General features: G+C 40.6%; 1 protein-coding gene across 1 annotated transcript; it reads right to left on the bottom strand.

The window, feature by feature from the left end:
* Positions 1-13,814: 13,814 nt before the first annotated feature.
* LOC145452396 (riboflavin-binding protein-like) lies at positions 13,815-19,468 on the bottom strand. The gene is made up of 7 exons (XM_080330589.1): positions 19,342-19,468; positions 18,719-18,870; positions 18,514-18,652; positions 16,968-17,099; positions 15,756-15,924; positions 15,051-15,194; positions 13,815-14,098 (listed from the first exon to the last, which is right to left on the bottom strand). The coding sequence occupies exons 1-7, from the start codon at positions 19,441-19,443 to the stop codon at positions 14,037-14,039; spliced, it is 900 nt and encodes a 299-aa protein (XP_080186715.1). The 5' UTR covers positions 19,444-19,468; the 3' UTR covers positions 13,815-14,036.
* Between the last annotated feature and the right edge of the window lie 123 nt (positions 19,469-19,591).

Below are 19,591 nucleotides of genomic sequence, written 5' to 3'. Positions count from 1 at the left end.
GTTTTGAATGGAATTGAATATTGATAAATTGATACTGAGATCAAAAACTACGCCTAGAATACTTACTTTTTTATATACTTATAAAAAGTTACTTTTACTTCTACTTGAGTAGCAATTGACGCCGTTACTTCTTCTTCAACTTGAATACATATGGTGAGTACTTAGACCACATCTGATGACGTCACAATGATCATAGCCTCGACGCAACAGCAACGAATATGTCACAAAACAGGCTGTTTTTAGCACTGAAATGCAAAATTTTAAATCACAGATTCTAAAAAATCTTGACGGGATAGAAAAAAAGCGACTTCATATTCGTAATCAGCGTAAAGCAAAAATCATGTCGCCCGGTGTAATCTAACAGAAAGTCTACGGGTGGTAGAAGTTGTTCCCCAGCCTTGGGCCGAGAAGGGCCCTATCAAAAAACTAAAGATTATGATCTGGTATGGAGATAGTCTATACGTATAGAGCGGGGGTGGGCACCTTCCCTTTTCGGCGAGCGTGATATGGGAACATGAAGTAGGCTACTTGGCGGGTCGGATTCCCTAAATCAGGGCTGGCCAACCTTTTCAGCCAAAGGGTCACATTCGAGTGACGAACTATCGTGCGGGCCACTAGCCGCGCGAAGCGCGAAAATTGTTTGTAATTCATAGGTCAATAATATTTTCACTTGACTATATTGCGGGCATGTTGTATATCGCTGGGCTAAGTTTGCGAGGACTGGGCTATTCGGCGCATGGACATATCGATATCGAAAGCTGCGATCAACATGCGTCAATCATTTCGTGTCTGGGTTTCATAGTCGACGGTCTTACTGCGAGCGCAAACGCAATGTCGCATATGTTCAGCGACACTTTGTCTCGTAATCGCGAATATAGTTCGACTCAATCTGATACATTCGGTATTCTTCCATATTCACAAAAGGGCAACAATATTAAAAACAAGAAATCGAGTGACAACATGTTGCGCCAAGCTTGTAGAAAATTTTAACTTTGATAAATCTATCGCAAATTATTCTGCTTTAGTGTACGAAGATATACCAATATGTGAATGGCTGATGGATCCGTCAATGCGTCGGAACTGATATTTTAGTCATCACATCTCTAGTGTTGCAGCCAGACTAATCAAATTTTTGGTTCGCCTTGCAAGTTCACAATCCGTGCAATCCATTTTTGATGATATTAGAAATTTCGTAAATTACCTCGCGGGCCACTCAAAACCTTCTCGCGGGCCACATGTGGCCCGCGGGCCACGGGTTGGCCGGCCCTGCCCTAAATAAATAAATTATTCGCGTATTTACCCACCTATACGGGAAGCGAGTGGCGCAGTGTGCTAAGCAACGCCGTCACGACTCCTATATGGTTGTTGGTACGAGTCTCGACTCAGTCACGTTTATCTGGGCTCCTCGTCGCTAACCTCACAGCATTACCAGTGTTTCGAAAACGCCCAGGGTGAATGTGACCGAGTCAAAAATGTCGGCAGCAAAGCAATGTTCCCTCTAATTTTTCACGAGTCTTCGCGCACTCACCAACTCACTGCGCGGTCACTTGGACAACAGAGCGTAACGACTGAAATCAAAATTAAAAAAAGGTCATCACTTCGGATTTTTTGTGCGCAGCTTAGATTTTCTGTGCGCAGTGACCGTGTCAGCACTTCGCAATTGCTCACGTGATCAGCTTAGAGGGAACATTGCAGCAAAGATAAAGTTCCGGCCGCACGCAAAACGAAAGTGACTGATGTTGGACGCGCACGAGGTGTGGAAGTCGTCCGGAAGATTACGAAAGCAAATATCATTGACATTAAAAAGTTATGGTCGTAGAGCACATTAACATAATAGACGAAAAGCACCAGTGTTGGGCCTGAAATAAACCAGCCAAATCCACCTATACAAGGAATAAATCGTTTTCAATGTAAACCTCGAGTTTCTAGCATAATAGAGACCAAAACAGTGTTTGCTGGAGATATTAGCGTAAAGTACTTCAATAGCTATTGCAGTCAATGAGACATCTGTGATCGATCAAAGTTGTCAACAAGTTCTTTGAACGTAGAGACCCATAGCCTTTAATTTTTATTATTACACTAATCAGCCCAAATTTCAATTTGAATGTTTGATCTATGTTTCCGGCTTGAGGCAAGGCATGAGACTGAAAGGGAAAAATGGAAAGGGCCTTTGTGACAGTACATAGCGTTCTTGTCACGTGACTATATTAGGGTTGCCATACGTCCGGAATTTCCCGGACATGTCCGGAATTTCACTGAAAAATCTGCGTCCGGGAGGAATTTCCAAAATATGCATAATGTCCGGAATTTTGAAGGCTTGAAGCAGGCTCAAAAGTTTTTCGTAAATCAACATAAACAATACTATTTTCAAGCAGATTTATGCTATTCAAAATTGCTCTTCGCGCCGCGCGCGAGTTAATGCAACGTATAATGATATTAGTATGGGCACCAGGCACCACCCTCTCCAAAAATTGCAATCAAAAGTAATATAAATAACCATCATTTACTTAAATAAGTCTGATTGTAATCGCCATTATAAGCTAACGGTATATTCCTAGAGTTGGTTAAGGCCGATTGGATGCTTCAATCACAGACAGTGGTTCCAAATCTTGGGGTCGTTCGCCTTTATCTGGCGATCGCGATGATCTTGAGCTTTGCCAGGGAACATTTTCGAGTGGGAAATGAGGTCGCAACCATAAAAGGTTGGAAATCACCGGATGTTCAACCTGCTGCTGCATTTTATAGCAGTCTAATATATGGAAGAATCAATATTAATGACAGAATTCCTACATAAAATTTAACAGCCAAATGCATACAGTATGTGCCCAACAAGTTACATCGACTATCCTGTGGTGGGCCCAAGATCAGTGCTTTTTTGGGCGGAAGGAGCGGGGGTGGGGGGTGGAGGAGAAAAAAAGTGTTGTTTCGGATATGATTAAAACACATATACCGATAGCCCACCGACCTAAGAGTATAGCAGGACTGCCAATCACAATCCTGACAGGCCAGAAACGGCCCGTCAGATGATTTCATCCGGCCCGTGGAGAAATCTATTGCAGACCCTAGCAAGTAGCAATCACCAGAGCTCACATTACAGATGGCCTAATCCATGACCTATGTTTCACTCCATTCCTGTGTGTATAGTGTGTACAGTCGATGGGCAATGCTTTGCCAGTGTGACGTCATATTCACGGTCAATGAGTTACACCTCATTTTAAAATCCGCTAGTGGGCACTAAAAAGTGTCCGGAATTTGCTTCACAAAAATATGGTAACCCTAGACTATATGAACTAGGGTTACCATTTCGAAAAATGGTGCTCAGACCACATTCGCTGATGAGTGCTAGTGCTAGGGCATTTTATGAAATATTCCACAAATCATTGAACTATATTGTTACCAAACAATTTCTACACCAATATGTCTGTCAAGGTCTCTTATAACATGTGTTAAAATGTTGAAGTTCAACTCTTTTGGGAAACCCAGAAAAAAGGTTGTTGAATTTGACAAATTTGAATAAATAAAATAAAATAAAAAAATTGAAAAAAAAAATCTTTATCGGCTATAAGTAACTAAGGATGGGTTTAATAATGATTTTTCATGTTTCTCAATTGATTGTTAAAATTTACATTTTACTACAGGCTGTTTTGTGGAAATATAGGCCTATGTAAAAGTAATGGCACTGATGGCATAGTTATCTAGTCATAAGTACAACGTTCAGTAATTCGATACCGAAAGATTCAACAAATTCTGTATACTGTAATAACTGCGTAACACGCACATATATAGGCTTAAAACCAGTTCAGTAATTGCTTAAATACAGGTATAAGCCATGCAGCAAGGTCTAAAACGGTATTTTCTGTGTCATTCCGTTCTATAAGATGGGCGCAATTGTACCGAAGTAAAAAAGCGGCTATGAATCCGGCACGGTCTTGTGTGAGTTCATTATCAAATGTTACTGAATGGTTCGTCGCTGTTTCACCATAATTTATGATCCTTGGCATATGGATCAGCTTGGATCAGACGCCCATCTATCCAGGTAACACACTATGAGCAGTGGTTTGGGTTAATAAAGCCAACGATCCTGAGTTTCAACATTCCAACTGGAATGGCTGGATGAAGAGAATCAATGATAATGATGCAAAACAGCGCGCACAAATCGAGTTCCTTCCAGTTATTGAGGGAGACCCTGATGACCTCAAAACCTTCTTCGCCAGTCTTAAAGAGTGCACACAGCGCGTTGGAGGAGCTATAGTGACCGTCGATCTTCCGATTCGACTGAAGGCTAAATATATAATGAAGCAGACAAATTTTACCATTCATTCCAAGGTTGAGTAGTTTTCACCTATTGAAATCTTATCTTGGACCAATTGGTGACAACATGGAATATTCTGGGCTACTAGATGTGATCCAGTTGATCTATGCTGGAAGCACAACAACCATCCACATCATGGATGGAGGATGTTTTGACAAGGCAATCCCTCCTCACCTCCTCGTCGATGCAGCTATTTATCAACATACCATGGAAATTGCCTTTACTGAGGATAAGCGTAGTGACATGAAGTCCTTCATGGAAAAGGTTATTGGTGGGGAAATGGGAGCCAGACACTGTAACCCAGTATTGCGAGTATTTGAGCGAAGGTTTGAAGTGACGTTCAATCGATTCGCAAAAAGAGGAAGAACACCTGCACTCTGGGTGGAGTACCACTACATGGTAGATATGCCCAATGTCTTTACCAGAACCGAGTGACTCGCAGACCACAATGGGAATCTGTCCTGCATTGTTACCAAGATGCCTCACACCTGCAAGCCATCATCAGCGGTTCTCAAACTTTTTTCGGCACGCCCCTTGATAAAAAATTCGCCCCCCCCCCTCTTATCGTCATATCGAAAAGTATTAAAAAGAGCAACCAATGTTTGCGACCCCAATGCATTGTTTGGTGGCACGGAAGGTATTATGGCTGTTGTGACACTTCTCAAATATGTAGTTGCAGTTGAATACTTTATTAAACATAACCATGTGCAATGATAGCATGTAGCACATCAATATTTTAGCGATTTTGGTGCCTAACCCTTTCTATTAACCCACTTGATCTTAGCTCGAACGGACCTGACCACAGCCTAAATCCAAAATCAATGGCAGCTACACGCATTTACCAGTTACACTTCATTCAGGGACATCTTCTGATTAGTGCAAGATTCGGTATCACTCAAAATCTCTAGCATCAGTGTGTGGATGGTACGGCGGAATTATGACCTTTCAAATCGAAAGGCCTAATTAGGATTATTTCCATTGTTGAAACTGGAGGTTTCAGCACAAATTAAACTCATTCCGAGTTCAAGAAAATCATTTCTCTCGGGCGGCTTCGCGCCTCCCCTCAGTTTGAGAACCACTGCATTAGAACGTCTGCCGCCCACGGGAACCACGTTAGTGAACCCGGAGAGGAAGAATGAGCAAAAGCTTTTCTGGCCACAGATGTTGGGTGCCCACTCTCAGTCATCTGTCAGATGTCAACCGGCGATTGGAGGAGGACGTCAGAGTAGACATGTACCCGTTCACAGAGAGCTTACCAAGACACAGATGAAGCGAGATGCAGGGGCCATTGAACTTGTCCTAAAATGGTTTGAAGAAATGAAGCCATTCGTGAACAATGGATAAAAGGGGTTGCTCATGTATTTCTCAACTGGATTCACAAGTATATAGCCTACGGTTGATGACGTAGTCGAAATACTGAGGGAGCAGCTGAATTTAGGATGGCCATTGGCCATGCAGATCAACCTGGATGAAAAGTCAGTGACGCCGACCATGGTTGTCATGTCAAAGGGGAAAGCAGGATTTTAATGACTCGAGTCACGATTTTTTATGACTCGACTTGACTCGAGTCATTTTCTAAAAATACGGATCTGTGTATGACTCGACTTCTCGAGTCATTGCGTATGACTCGAACTTAAGTCGTATGACTCGAGACTCAGACGGCCAAGACCAACATTTTATGGTAATTTCGAAGAATAGCAAAGTAACCAAACTACTGGGATTTCGTCTAATAGTACTTGTACTTGAAAATGCGACCAGAAACTGCTGAAAGTGAGGAAAACTAGTAGGAGATGTGGTACCGGTGGATCACTGGGACCGAAAATACTTTGAAAATTCTCTATGATTATTCCATGATTACACTCCGTGAACTTGTCTACAATTGCTTGCTGGCGAATTCTTTCCTCACATACAAAAAAATTCGACGAGCGCGAGCTATGGGGTCTCTCACAGATGTTTTTTGTTTTGGGGGGTGTAAAGTAAATTTATATCGACATATACATTTTTCTTTGTAACCTTCAACACGAACAAACCAGCAATCATTTTTATTGTGAAGTGTAGGTCTTGTATCAGGCTATATAATGGCACCTATTATTTTTGCAGTACTTTCCTTGAGTGGAATTTTTTCGATTCACGCATAACATTCGTAGGGTGGGGACCGATGATACAATAGCCAAATCAAGCAAAATAATCAAGCATACTAATCATAAAACAAATGATACATGCCTACGTACAGAAAATATTTATGTAATAATTGTATATGATGTTTTATCGCTAAAACGAGGTATTTGGAAGTCACACAGTCGATTTTCGGGCTATATGTATGTACCCTCATAGTTATAAGTCCGAGCCTGGATCGAAATGTGATTTTATGCCAACATTTGAGTTAATATTTATTCTATGTTTTGACGGTTGCGATCAAGCATTCTTCTTTGGCTTGCTGTAGCTTAGATTATAATACTGAGCAAGAAAAGTTGTCACATCTGAGGTATTTAGGGTATATGTGTCAGAGGTCCCCGGGTCGTGTGCCATTGGACCCACCGAGTGGGGACCGATGACACGTTCGAGCAACAAATTTTGAACGTCCATAAATATTTTTTGAAAAGACGGATATTCATGTATATGTGCGCGATAGGTAGAGCTTGTATCAAAGTGCTGAGCCAGCAAAAGACCTGCTGTTTTCGGCTGAACATTTTGGGGCCAGCGATCATTTTCCAATTTTTGATCCATCGGTACCACATCTCCCCTATTCGAAATGCGAGCCATTCAATATCACCAAACAGAGTTATAAAAAAGGGGATTTAACATGGCTTCAACTAAAAACTGAGCAGTATCAACACAATGACTTGGACTCGGACTTGAGCCATAATACCATGACTCGGACTCAACCCTCTGCTCGCTGACTTGGACTCGGACTTGACTCGGTGGTGAATTGAAAATGAATCGACTTGACTCAAGTCAAAACTATAAAATTGAGATTGACTTGGGACTCGGAGCCTTATGAGTTGGTTACAACCCTGCATGGGTAAAAGCCCTGTCATCGCAAAGAAAATGTCCTAAGGTTTACGAGTAAAACATTCACATTGACTCATTGAAGTTGTTCAACCGACTGATCATTTTCACCCAGCGGGATATGGATGTTGCGACAAGCTTACAGTATGTTCACTCCTTTCCCCCTGTCCTTGTTAAGCAACAAAAATCAGAAGATGAACAAGGCTACCAAGGCAAAATGTTCGAATACAACCTTGTAGGCCTTAACTGAACCACTTGATTTGACTAATCAACCATGTTGGACCCTCATAATTGATGGTGGATGGCTTCTGTATATGGTGAAGTGGGGTCAACGTCAGACATGACAGGGAATTGCCAACAATTACCAAAGCTACGTGCAGTATCTGGGCCGTTGCTTTCAGAATGTTATTGTGGTCTTTGATACAGCAGTTCACCAAAACATGCAACATGTTCTCAAGGAAGACAGCGACAGGGGTGATAAAACCAGAGACACTACCTCTAACAGAGGTTGCAGCTTCATAATGTTCACTTCGCGAGTACATGCAGACTCGGGATTTGATTCTTTTACAGAACTTGTCTCCGGACCCCAGCGATTACGGATGGACAATAGGCGCGCAATAGATGCATGATGCCGTGCATAGATATGAGCCTAATGAGCTATTGCAGTTCAGAAGCTATCGTTGTCATAAAGATTGCAACAACCGAATATACAGCTGCAAGAACAATGAGGTCACCTGCATTTCAGCCTGTGGAGTATGTAAAGACCCTATAATGCAATAACTGCATTTACGATGATGTTGAGTCCGAAGAAGGCATAGGCAATGCCTGTTGAAATGTCTGATATTGTGCATAGGCTACCTCTTCAGTGAACATAGCTATGCGAAATAAAGGCGATTTTGTGCATGAATATAAAAGTGGGTGTGGCGTTTTTCACAAAGCAGAGCCTGTAGTGAATTATAAGTGTTAACAATTAATTGAGAATCACGGAAAACCATTATTAAACACGTCCTAAGTTACTTATGGGCGATAAAGATTTTTTTATTTTATTTTTATTTTTTTTTTAATTCGTCAAATTCACAAAGCAGAGCCTGTAGTGCAGTGGCTCTCAACCTTTTTGGGTTCGCGGACCCCTTTTGACCGTCACGGACCCTCGCGGACCCCCTCAAGTTTTAGTTCAATTTTAGCTCTATTCTGGTGCAACCTTCATCTGTCTTGTGCAAATATGAACTGTAGGCTTGTGATAAACAGCAAAATAATGATTTTCCTTGAAGATAACATCATACTATTTATGTAGAAATTAGTTGACTTTTATTATTTCAAAGCTAATTTTGCTGCTGTATTTCTTGAAGCACGTATGGTCATGTCTTGAAAATCCGCGTCTTCGTTTTGATGTGAACAAGGAGTACCGAAAACCATTTCAGCAAAGATAGGTGGAGGCTAATGCAATATTAACAAGTAACGCCCCCTCGTGTCCTTGTGATACCGCCTGTTATGATCTGGGTGCATCCAATTCATTCCGTTTCCGCCATTATTCATGTATAATGTTATTGGCCGTGGCGCAAAAGGCCGTCAGGCGATAAGCGCCATTATTTATGTTTAATAAACAACAACAACAAGTAACGCTTCCGACGATACTTTTGGTGTGATCGCAACATTTATGGTACCAAAATGAAGAAACACATATATTTTATGAACATATCACGTCCAGCATCTAGCGCAGAGACGGGCAACATACGGACTGCTGGCCGGATTCGGCCCGCGACGGCATTTTGATCGGTCCGCAGAGAGTTTCTACCGTCAAAGTGAAATCCTAATCTAAAAGTATAGACAAATTTTATGCTCAAAATAATCGATCCAAGTTTTCCAACCAGAGAAACACTGTCATAAAACGACTTGTTTTGTTCTGGTTCACATATATATTTAAGAGCAAACATTTTCGACCACGAACAATTGAACATTAACAAGACAAGGCTGCATACCAATATAACTGGTGATATGAATTTCAGGCTTGGAGCGTCATGCCTTGATAGCAACGAAACACTCCTTGTTCATCAAAAAATCAGCCTTGTCGATAGGGCATCTGCAATAAAAATGCGCAAAATCTGATAGTTGAGCTTTAAGAGCAGGTATACCGTTGTCCGATTTATGACGAGTGTCATCCGAAAATATTCGGGTTCATTTCAATGTGAACATACTATATTCAATTGTGTTATAAAGTTCAGTACCTCCAAGAAGCTGTTCTCTACATGGGGACAAATTATGGAAATACTTCGGAAATTTTTATTTCAAACGACTGTTCACTAAATTGATGAGTCTGTCAACTTCAAATCGAGAAGGTTTCGCAGACATTGAGTCACCATGATTGACGATACTATCCCCACATCTTAATTTTTCCACAAACCCCAATAAAAGGTCTACAACAGTGGTTCTCAACCTTTTTGGCTTCGCGGACCCCTTTTGACCGCCACGGACCCTGGCGGACCCCCTCAAGTTTTTGTTCAATTTTAGCTCTATTATGGTGCAACCTTCATCTGTCTTGTGCAAATTCAAACTGTAGGCTTGTGATAAACAGCAAAATCACGATTTTTCTTGAAAGTAACATCATCCTATTTATGTAGAAATTGGATAGACTTTTATTATTTCAAAGCTAATTTTGCTGCTGTATTTCTTGAAGTACGTGGTCGTGTCTTAAAAATCCGCGTCTTCGTTTTGATATGAACGAGGAGGGCCGAAAACCATTTCCGCAAAGATAGGTGGAGGCTAATGCAGTATTAACGCATAACGCTTCCGACGATACTTTTGGTGTGATTGCAACATTTATGGCACCAAAATTAAGAAACATATATTTTATGAAGATATCACGTCCAGCATCTAGCGCAGGGACGGGCAACATACGGACCGCGACGGCATTTTGATCGGCCCGCAGAGAGTTTCCACTGTCAAAGTGAAATCCTAGTCTAATAGTATAGACAAATTTTATGCGCCAAATAATGGAACCAAGTTTTTCAACCTGAAAAAGACTGTCACGAAACGACTTGTTCTGTTCGGGTTTACATATATATTTACGAGCAAACATTTTGGACCATGAACAATTGAACATTAACAAGACAAGGCTGCATACCAATATAACTGGTGACATGAATTTTAGGGTTGGAGCGTAATGCTTTGATAGCAACGAAACACTCCTTGTTCATAAAAAAAATCAGCTTTGTCGATAGGGCATCCGCGTTAAGAAGAATGCGCCAAATCTGATAGCCGAGCTTCAAGAGCAGGTATATCATCGTCCTATTTATGACGAGTGTCAGCCGAAAATATTCGGGTACATTTCAATATTAACCTACTATTCAATTGTATATTGAAGTTCTGTACCTCCAAGAAACTGTTCAAATAGTGGTTATGTAATCACAGGATAAAATGGATTTCGTGGCGAGGTTTCAATTCCTGCATTGGGACAAATTAGGGAAATACTTCGGAAATTTTTATTTCAAACGACTGTTCACTAATTTGATGAGACTGACAACTTCAAATCGACAAGACATTATACGAAGTCACCCTGATTGACGTTACTATCTCCATATTTTTATTTTGTCAACAAGCCCCAACAAAACGTCTCTAAACAGCAATATGTTTGTATCAGCAGGTTATTGGAAAATTGGCAATGAAAATGAATTTCCACACTACGATAGTTCATGTCAGACGATTATTATGATGATATGAGTCATGAGGTTTTAGCAGTTGTGGTGCGAAACTGCCTCATCCTTTCTCAAATTAAAAAATAAAATATAAATTACGTTATCAACCATTTTGAAAATTTAGAGGTCTCGCGGACCCCCTGAAATTGCTTCGCGGACCCCCAGGGGTCCGCGGAACGCCGGTTGAGAACCGCTGCTGTAGTGAATTATAAGTGTTCACAATCAATTGAGAATCATGGAAAACCATTATTAAACACGTCTTAAGTTACTTCTGGGCGGTAAAGATTTTTTAATTTTTTCCTAATTTTTTTTTTTAATTCGTCAAATTTAACAGCTTTTTTGGGTGGTTTCCCACTAGAGTTGAACTTCAACATTTTAACACATGTTATTACACACCTTAACAAACATATTGGTGAAGAAATTGTTTGGTAACAATATAGTTCACAGATTTTCATAAGATTCCCTTACTATATAGACCAGTGGTTCTCAACCTTTTTTTCAGTCACGCCCCCCTTTATGATAGTGAAAAATTTCGCGCCCCCCTTATCGTCATATCACAAAATCCAACGGGGATGCTAGCAGTGTTGGGATCAAGTCACTACCTTCGAGTCACGAGTCATTTCGAGTCATTGCACATTTTGACTCGAGTCAAGTCAAGTCAATCGATTTTCAAAGGTGACTCGAGTCAAGTCAAGTCACTCGATTTTTGAAGGTGACTCGAGTCAAGTCGAGTCAAGTCAAGTCAAGTCACGAGTCAAGTCACAATTCAAGTCAAGTTGCCTTTTCGAAGTATGGGGCATGATAACGTCAGTGCATTTTGCTAGCTGTCTGAAATACAGATTGGGTGGTCATTGATTTTGAACCGATGAACCAATATAGAGTTAAATATACACTTAAGATAGCGCTGTATCGCTCACATATACGAAATACTGCTACACCGCAGTTTATAGTTACCAGTCAAATTAGAGAATAGATACGAATAGATAGGAAGCAATACATTACCCATTTGCAAATCGATATGATACAATTCGAGCCTGCGCCAATGGTTGAGGACAATATAAAGTATATTCGAATTCAATTCCAATAAAACAAGAAGTTTGGTTAAGGTAAAAACAAAGATTAATTACTTCACTATACTAGTTTACGACAACGTAAGCTGTAAGCTTCGATCACTTCGTTTGCGATCAATTTATTTGTGAGGGAGCAATGGAGGCTCAGTAAAACGCACGATCATTAAGTGATTGGTCGCTCTCACGGTTACATCAGCGTTTCGCGAAAGTTGCAATATTCAGCGATTCCTTGAGTGCATTGGACGCGATCAAACATTCTGGACTATATCACACGGCACTGGTGAATGACAATGTTGAGCTGAATCATCAGTTACGGACAGCAGAAATCATCATATCGTTTGTAAGGGTGCCTGGACACTCCGGAATACGCGGTAATGAATCTGCAGATCAATTAGCAAGGGTGGGAACCTCTAATAGGCCTACACTCAGACGCCGAAAACATGTCATACCACTCGCCGACGTACGGTCATACTTGCTAAAGAGCTGCAAAGATGAGTGGGACCGAATCTAGCAATCCACAGATACTGGGAGAGCGTACAAAGATCTGCGACCCTCAGTACATGACAGACTATCTGAAGTGGACACAAGGTTCGGAAACTCGATTATGCTGCGGTTAAGAACGACGCATTGCAGACTAATTACCATCTCAACAAGATTGGATGCATCGACTCGCAACTGTGCGAAGCATGTGGTATTAATGAAACCGTAAAGCATTATCTCATGAATTGTAGAAAATACCGCTATCAAAGAGAATGCTTACGTCGCCATGCAGAGTCGAAGAAGGTAAATTTCGACATGCGGACACTACTGACAGTTTCACAAGTACTGCGATATGTTGTTGAATATGTTAGATCGACGTGAGGAATATTGTAAAACCTTTTTATGTGCACATGTGTACCTATATCTCCCTTATATATTATGAACATTCTGTACCGTGTAAGTTGTTCCTGTCCGTGGAGCAAAAAGCCTTTAGTTGTGATAAGAGCCATTCATGCCAATGTTTTTTTTTATCTATAATCGAGCGTTTCTCGAACAATCCGAACATATGCAAGATTCAGTGATTTTTATCGACATCGATTACTTGATGACTTGAAATTGACTCGTGAATTTTGCTCCGAGTCACGAGTCAATCCATATTTCTGATACGCCGAGTCAAGTCAAGTCAAGTCATTTTAGCAAAGTGACTCGAGTCAAGTCAAGTCATTCGAAAAAGGTGACTCGAGTCTGACTCGAGTCAAGTCATGACTCGAGTCATCCCAACACTGGATGCTAGCAACCCCAACAGATTGTTAGATGGCATGGAAGGTTATGACTGTTGATGAGAGAATTCAAAAATATGAAAATCGGTCTATAATGGTATATCCTGCAGTGAAAATCCGAGTCACACAATATACACACATTATATTCGTGATCAAGTATACCTATAGAAACTACCAGGCTCTCTGTTTCCTGACTTACGCCTTGCGTTACTAACCAACACCAAATCATGAGATTGTGTTCATGGCGGAAGAAGCGGTATAAAAACCCCTTCGCAAAATATTAATAACAACATATCAGCGTTTGGGAGCAATTTGGCACGGACTGCCAAGGACCGCGTGGTGGAGACCCCTATTTCGCTCCAATCAATGATATATAATCAAAAACAGATATCTACTATAGTCGAACCGAGTAAAGTCAAAGTGCAATTATATTAGCAGAAACAGCCCTCCCAGTACGTCATAACGTCGCTCGTCTCTTGGAGAAGTGTATTGTGTTGCATCGCATTACGTTGATTTAAGTACAAAATGACAAAAGTATGCGAGAACTTCTATTACGGTATTGCGAATTACAAAAAAAGTCGACAACAAGGCCGTTAATCCCGAGCTTCATTCCGGTAAACGCAGACATGTAGTCAAAGTCTTATGAAACGACCGGGTGCGTATCAGAAAGTTACATCTTTGTAGGTATGGAGCTTTATTCCAGGGTAGGATGGCTCGATGGATTCATTTCTTGCAGTTCCTCCGCTCTTGCGGCATCTGAAATGGGGCATATTGATTGTGGAGCCGTTCGGTCGTAGATCTATATAACTGTCGGAGGAGGATAGCTACTATCACCCAACCTACTGCAACGAATGCACACACAAATGTATAAAATTGCACAGCAACCACTTCAAGTTAACGTATGAACATGAACACAGTCTAGCTCCCTCAAATTATATGCACACTATAATGTAGGCCTCTCCGCATGATTGATCTTGTCACCAGGACGGCAGAGGCCATTGTCGCTCTACAGCAGGGAAGCTACAGTTACGTGTTGAATGTTCCTGTTCCCGTTATTGATGGCTTGATTTCGGTTGTCGACGTGTATGTCAACTCGCGTTCATATTCATAGAAGGGCTAATAGGTTTCTTTTCAATGAAACGTGCGTAAGTTTCCGAACATTTCGCAGAAGTGTTGTCAGTGGAAGCGGAGTTATTGCCATCGAAAAATTCGGATTTGAATAAAATAGTATTTACGGTGACCGATTCTTTGTTTATTTATTATAGTTGTGCTCACCGTTAATACTATTTTATTCAAATTCAAATTTTTCGAAGGCAATAACTTCGCTTCTACTGGTTGGAATTGAACCAAATTTGGTGAGCATCGTTTCTATAGACAGCCTAACACTTTCATGGGGTGAACAGAAAATTTTCAAATTTTTTATTATTTATTTTTATATAAGAAATAGAGACTTTCTTCTCTTGTAGCACAGCGGTTACCGGCTGGAATTGAACCAAATTTTGTGTGTAGGCTTAAATTAGGCAGCCTAACAATTTTATCAAGTAACCAGTACGATTTGAGAAAAACAGTCATTTTTGAAGAGCCCTACTGTATATGTCATAAGTAGTAGCCTAGTAGTAGTAGTATAGTAGTAGTAGTAGTAGTACTAGTAGTAGTAGTTTGATGGCAGAACAGCGGCAGTCGTATGATATGAATTCGTTACAGTTACCTTTCGGTGCGGTTGTGGTAACAGTTTTCTCTTTGGGATTCTGTTTGTTCCTGTAGAAGTACACAATCCCACCGCATATCAGGGTTAGCGCGGCCAGACATCCGATCACGATACCAATCACAGCGCCAGTGTCAATGTAAGTCACTGCAAAAGTTGCATCGTTATTCGAAAAAAAACTTTCGCGCAATTTTCTCGGAGGTTGCGACATGTACTTCGCTCATGAACTCCACCATCGCCCCATCGGGCGTCAAGTAAATATTTTACGGTTTAATATATATATAATAGAATAATATACTCAAGTTCAAACGGATATGGTTCAGTTCCGTTTATTATTATTTTTATCCAATCCATACACCACAAGATTGCGATACAATGAAAAGATAGGAAGGTGTCGAAATGACTTGGAGTAGTCTTCAGAACAGACACCCACCTGGGCCTAGGCGAAGTAAAGAGAAGGCGTGCACACTGAATGAAAAGTTATAGAAGATAACATAGAAAGACAAAACGACAAAACCAAGTGGAATGTGACGGGTGGCGAGGTCGATTATATCAGATCGTTGTCCATGTCCAGTAATCTCAATCTCTGTTTAAAATATGTTTTACAGGGATATATAATTCTATATATCCCTGATGTGTTTGAACATGAATTGTTTTAAATGCAGCCCTCATTGTAACGAACGAATCGCTCGTTTGCAAATTCATTACCTTCAGCGCAGGTAACATATTCGTGCGAGCTACCAGCCGCCGCTGCGTAAACCGCTTCATTTGATGCTTGGTCTTGGGCGGCTGGATTCATGCATTTGGATTCGTCCTTTTCGTACACTACAGAGCCCGGCCACATTTCCGTGCAGAAGTGTTGGCCGTCGTGGTATATCTGAAATAGTTTTAACAACATAGCTGTAAGCAGATGGCAACATCTGTGATAATGAGGATGGTAAGAACGACTTAAAGGCTAGGGATAACAAGAACATTTATGAAAAGTTCTCATTGAATACGAATGTAGGCATACACACGTCCATACGATGTAACGTGACTTCACAATGCTAATACCTGTGGTGGAAGCTAAGCATTTGATTATTAACCACTAAAATATCTTGAAATAACGAGAAAATCTACATAAATCAGTATAATTCATGACGTCACAAGGTTTCTGTTTTTGTTCAATTTAATTTCTTGCTGCCATCGTAATGTAACGAGTGAAGTAGTTTAGACTACGATCAGCACACATTCACCCGCGCGATAGACGGTGATGTTGTCATTGAACCGATTTATTCATCAACCATCTTTAACCATAGTACATATGCGTTTTGGGGGTAGAATATAACCTACAATGTACCGACAAGAAGATTTTTTGAATAGATGGTACTCGATCGCTGCCTTATGAATACGGTTAGGTCTGAGTGTGTGTCTGTGAAAATCTTTATTTCACGACTATCCTAGATCCTACATCCTAGGATGCTGAGGACCACACGTACAGCTTACTATACTTTATATGCATAGACATATCTATCTTGTCAACGAAATTTTCTAATGAATATCTACACATTTCAAGTTCGTTCAGTAAATGACGTGTAGTGATTGCCGGTTGATACACTACACTCCGTTGGCTTTAAATCTGAGTTTCCAGGCAGCATAAGGGCGCGTCATATTTAAACAAAACATACATGTCGTTCGTATATATACAATTCTACCTTCAATATCAGGTTGTGCACTGTGTGATGGGCGACATAAGTTTTGATTTCTATAAGTATGATCTCCGTATATGTATAATACATAGTACTGAGCCTGCATTTCAAGCGTTATGGAAATTCGTAGTCAATGCATTGTACTATATGTTACACAATAAAAATTCACGACTAAAGCATGTTTATACAAGTAAAAAACTAAACAAATTTCATCGATCCAACGAAAAGATACCTCTGAGAAGTTTCTGCATGGTTCACCAGGCCAACATTCCAGCAATTTTTTGGTTGGATTATTTGGATCATCGACCAATTGGTAGCCATTATTACCTGCCCAACTCGTTCCCCTGACGCACGTGTTATCGTACTGAAAAATACCAATTAAATTGATCATCAACATTAATGCATCTCATATAGTGAAGGAATTCTCCAATGCATGATCTTCATAATCATAGTGGGGAAAAATTACTGTGATATCGGTGCGAGCTTCAAAAAAGCAAATGTCAGAAAAATCTTTCTCTGACATAAACCGACTAGTCACTATTATAATACAAGGGTGTACACATTTTTGTGATCAAGCTATATTGCCGCAATAACAAAACAATTACAATCTACACCGCGCAAAAGGAAAATGATGGCTACGTTTCATGCGTATCAATAACTATAGTATACTTTCATCACAAGTTAAATATTGTCTAGCCAGGCGTATCGACAATGACAATCATGCTATATCGTATTTTCACTTGAAAACATTCTCGCCACACCCCAATTGGTAAACTCGTCGTTGAAACCGTCATATAGCGTGGGAAATATACCTATGTCAGTTATCACGCTCCCGATACAACTATAGTGTTTTCAAAAAATTGCCTTTTAATAAAACGAAACTGTGTTTTTTCAGACGTTGTACAATTATGCCATAATTATGTAAATGCTTGTGAAAAAACGTGCAGTATGAGCCTACGGGAGGGGCGGGCAACATACAGCCCGCGGGCCGGATCCGACCCGCAAAGGGATTTTAAGCGGCCCGCAGAGAGTTTTCGGTCTTACATGATAATGCGGCCCGCGGTCGGAGAAAGGCGACCATGAAAATGAACAGATAAAGCTGTGTTCCAATCTAACTAAGGGTTTCTACGTCTGACATGCGACCAGAGTTAAAGAACTTGTCGAAAACTTTGATCGACCATAGATGTCATTGACTTCACCAGCTATTGAAGTATATTACGTCAATAAATTCCTTAATAACTGTTTTTGGCCTTCGCGATTACCGTATCGAATTAGGAATCCGGCCCGCCAAGTACTTCATTTTCCTATATCCGGCCCGCCGACTGGAGAATTTGCCCGCCCCTCGCCTACGGCCTATGAGCCTATGAGCCTACCACCGACCATAAAAATGCTGCATAACGATGTAGTTCCGGTTAAAGATATGTTTAGTTTTAGGGAAGCTTATTCGCCGAAGGAGCCACATTTAGCCTGTATTTTCAATTGTCAATGTCAATCCACTGTGACGTCACAGTGAAGGATTCGTGACGGCACGGCTATAAAAAAAACACAATAAAACCAGTTTTAAACATGTTTGTTTTAAATTGATCTTTGTTTTGAATGCGACCCTATAGGTACAACAGACTTGATCGGTCATAATCGCCACTTTCCAGGCAATAACAATATTAATAATTTTGATATTGGACCGGTAACTACATGAAATCAATCTTCATCGTTTGTACATTGCAGAACATCGATTGACTAACCTATCAAAATAATAACTTGTACTTCTTAGTTCTTACCATACATGCACGGAACCATTCATCACAGAAACTACCGCACAGCGGCATTCTGTCCAATCTCCCTACTTGAGTCAACCATGGAGAGAGATTTGGGGAGCACTGATAAAAGCATTGCATATACGCCATATACTGCGAACATCTGAAGATAGTATTATACATTCACCATGAGCGTTAACAACAATTTACAGAGGAATTTTATACTTACATTGAGGACAATCCACCGCATTGATTGTAATCCATTCCGCCTACAACTTTGAGAGGTACGACTGCTAACTCTTCAGTTAGATTTGAAGTACAGCAACTGCTGCAAGAATATTGTTTGCATGCCTTCATTCCAGTCTCGGGAGTAGGTGCAGGCTGTGGAAATGGAAATCTGCTTGGTATTGAACAATGATTCGAGTACTATAATCCGAATCGCGTAATATTGTAATGATTCGAGACGTGAGACGGTTCTATCGGTCACTGAAATTACGCGCTCCTTTCATCCAATTTTTCAACGTGAATAATTGTGTCGACAGACGACAGCTATGGCCATCAAGGAGACCTTGAAACGCTCGATTGATCGTATCACAGCATCCGAAACATTTATAGCATAAAGCTACGCACATACTGCAAATGACATTTTTGTGATCAACTACAGCATTGTCACAAACTGCAATGAAATATTGGTTAATAGGTATGGTCGTAAAATACCAAATTATCTGTAAGGCAGTGTATCGCTAGGTGAAAAACAATGTGTGCCAAATTTATTCCTCACACCCAGAACATTTCTCTTTTCAACTATATGCGGTCTCTACTCTGTATACGTCGAAGAAACTTGATAATCACCTTGGTGTACTGTCCGAAAGGACATTGCTGATGTTGCTGACATGATACGTTCCAAGCGAGAGAAAGGATAAATATCGCATAACAAGAGATTAGTGATCGCATTGTCTATATATAATAAATCTGAATGAAAGTGGAAATGCATGTCATTATAGAGTTCTGGACCACACCTACTCAAACACTGTTGTACATACAATGTACATGTAGGCTACATACGCGAGTTTTTTCTAAGCGCTGAGCACATAGTTATTGT

This window comes from Botryllus schlosseri, chromosome 12, assembly GCF_051294905.1.
Source record: "Botryllus schlosseri isolate E-star chromosome 12, Bs_hap1, whole genome shotgun sequence".
In the NCBI taxonomy this organism is placed as follows: Eukaryota; Metazoa; Chordata; class Ascidiacea; order Stolidobranchia; family Styelidae; genus Botryllus; species Botryllus schlosseri.
This window is presented reverse-complemented; position numbering and strand designations above follow the sequence as displayed.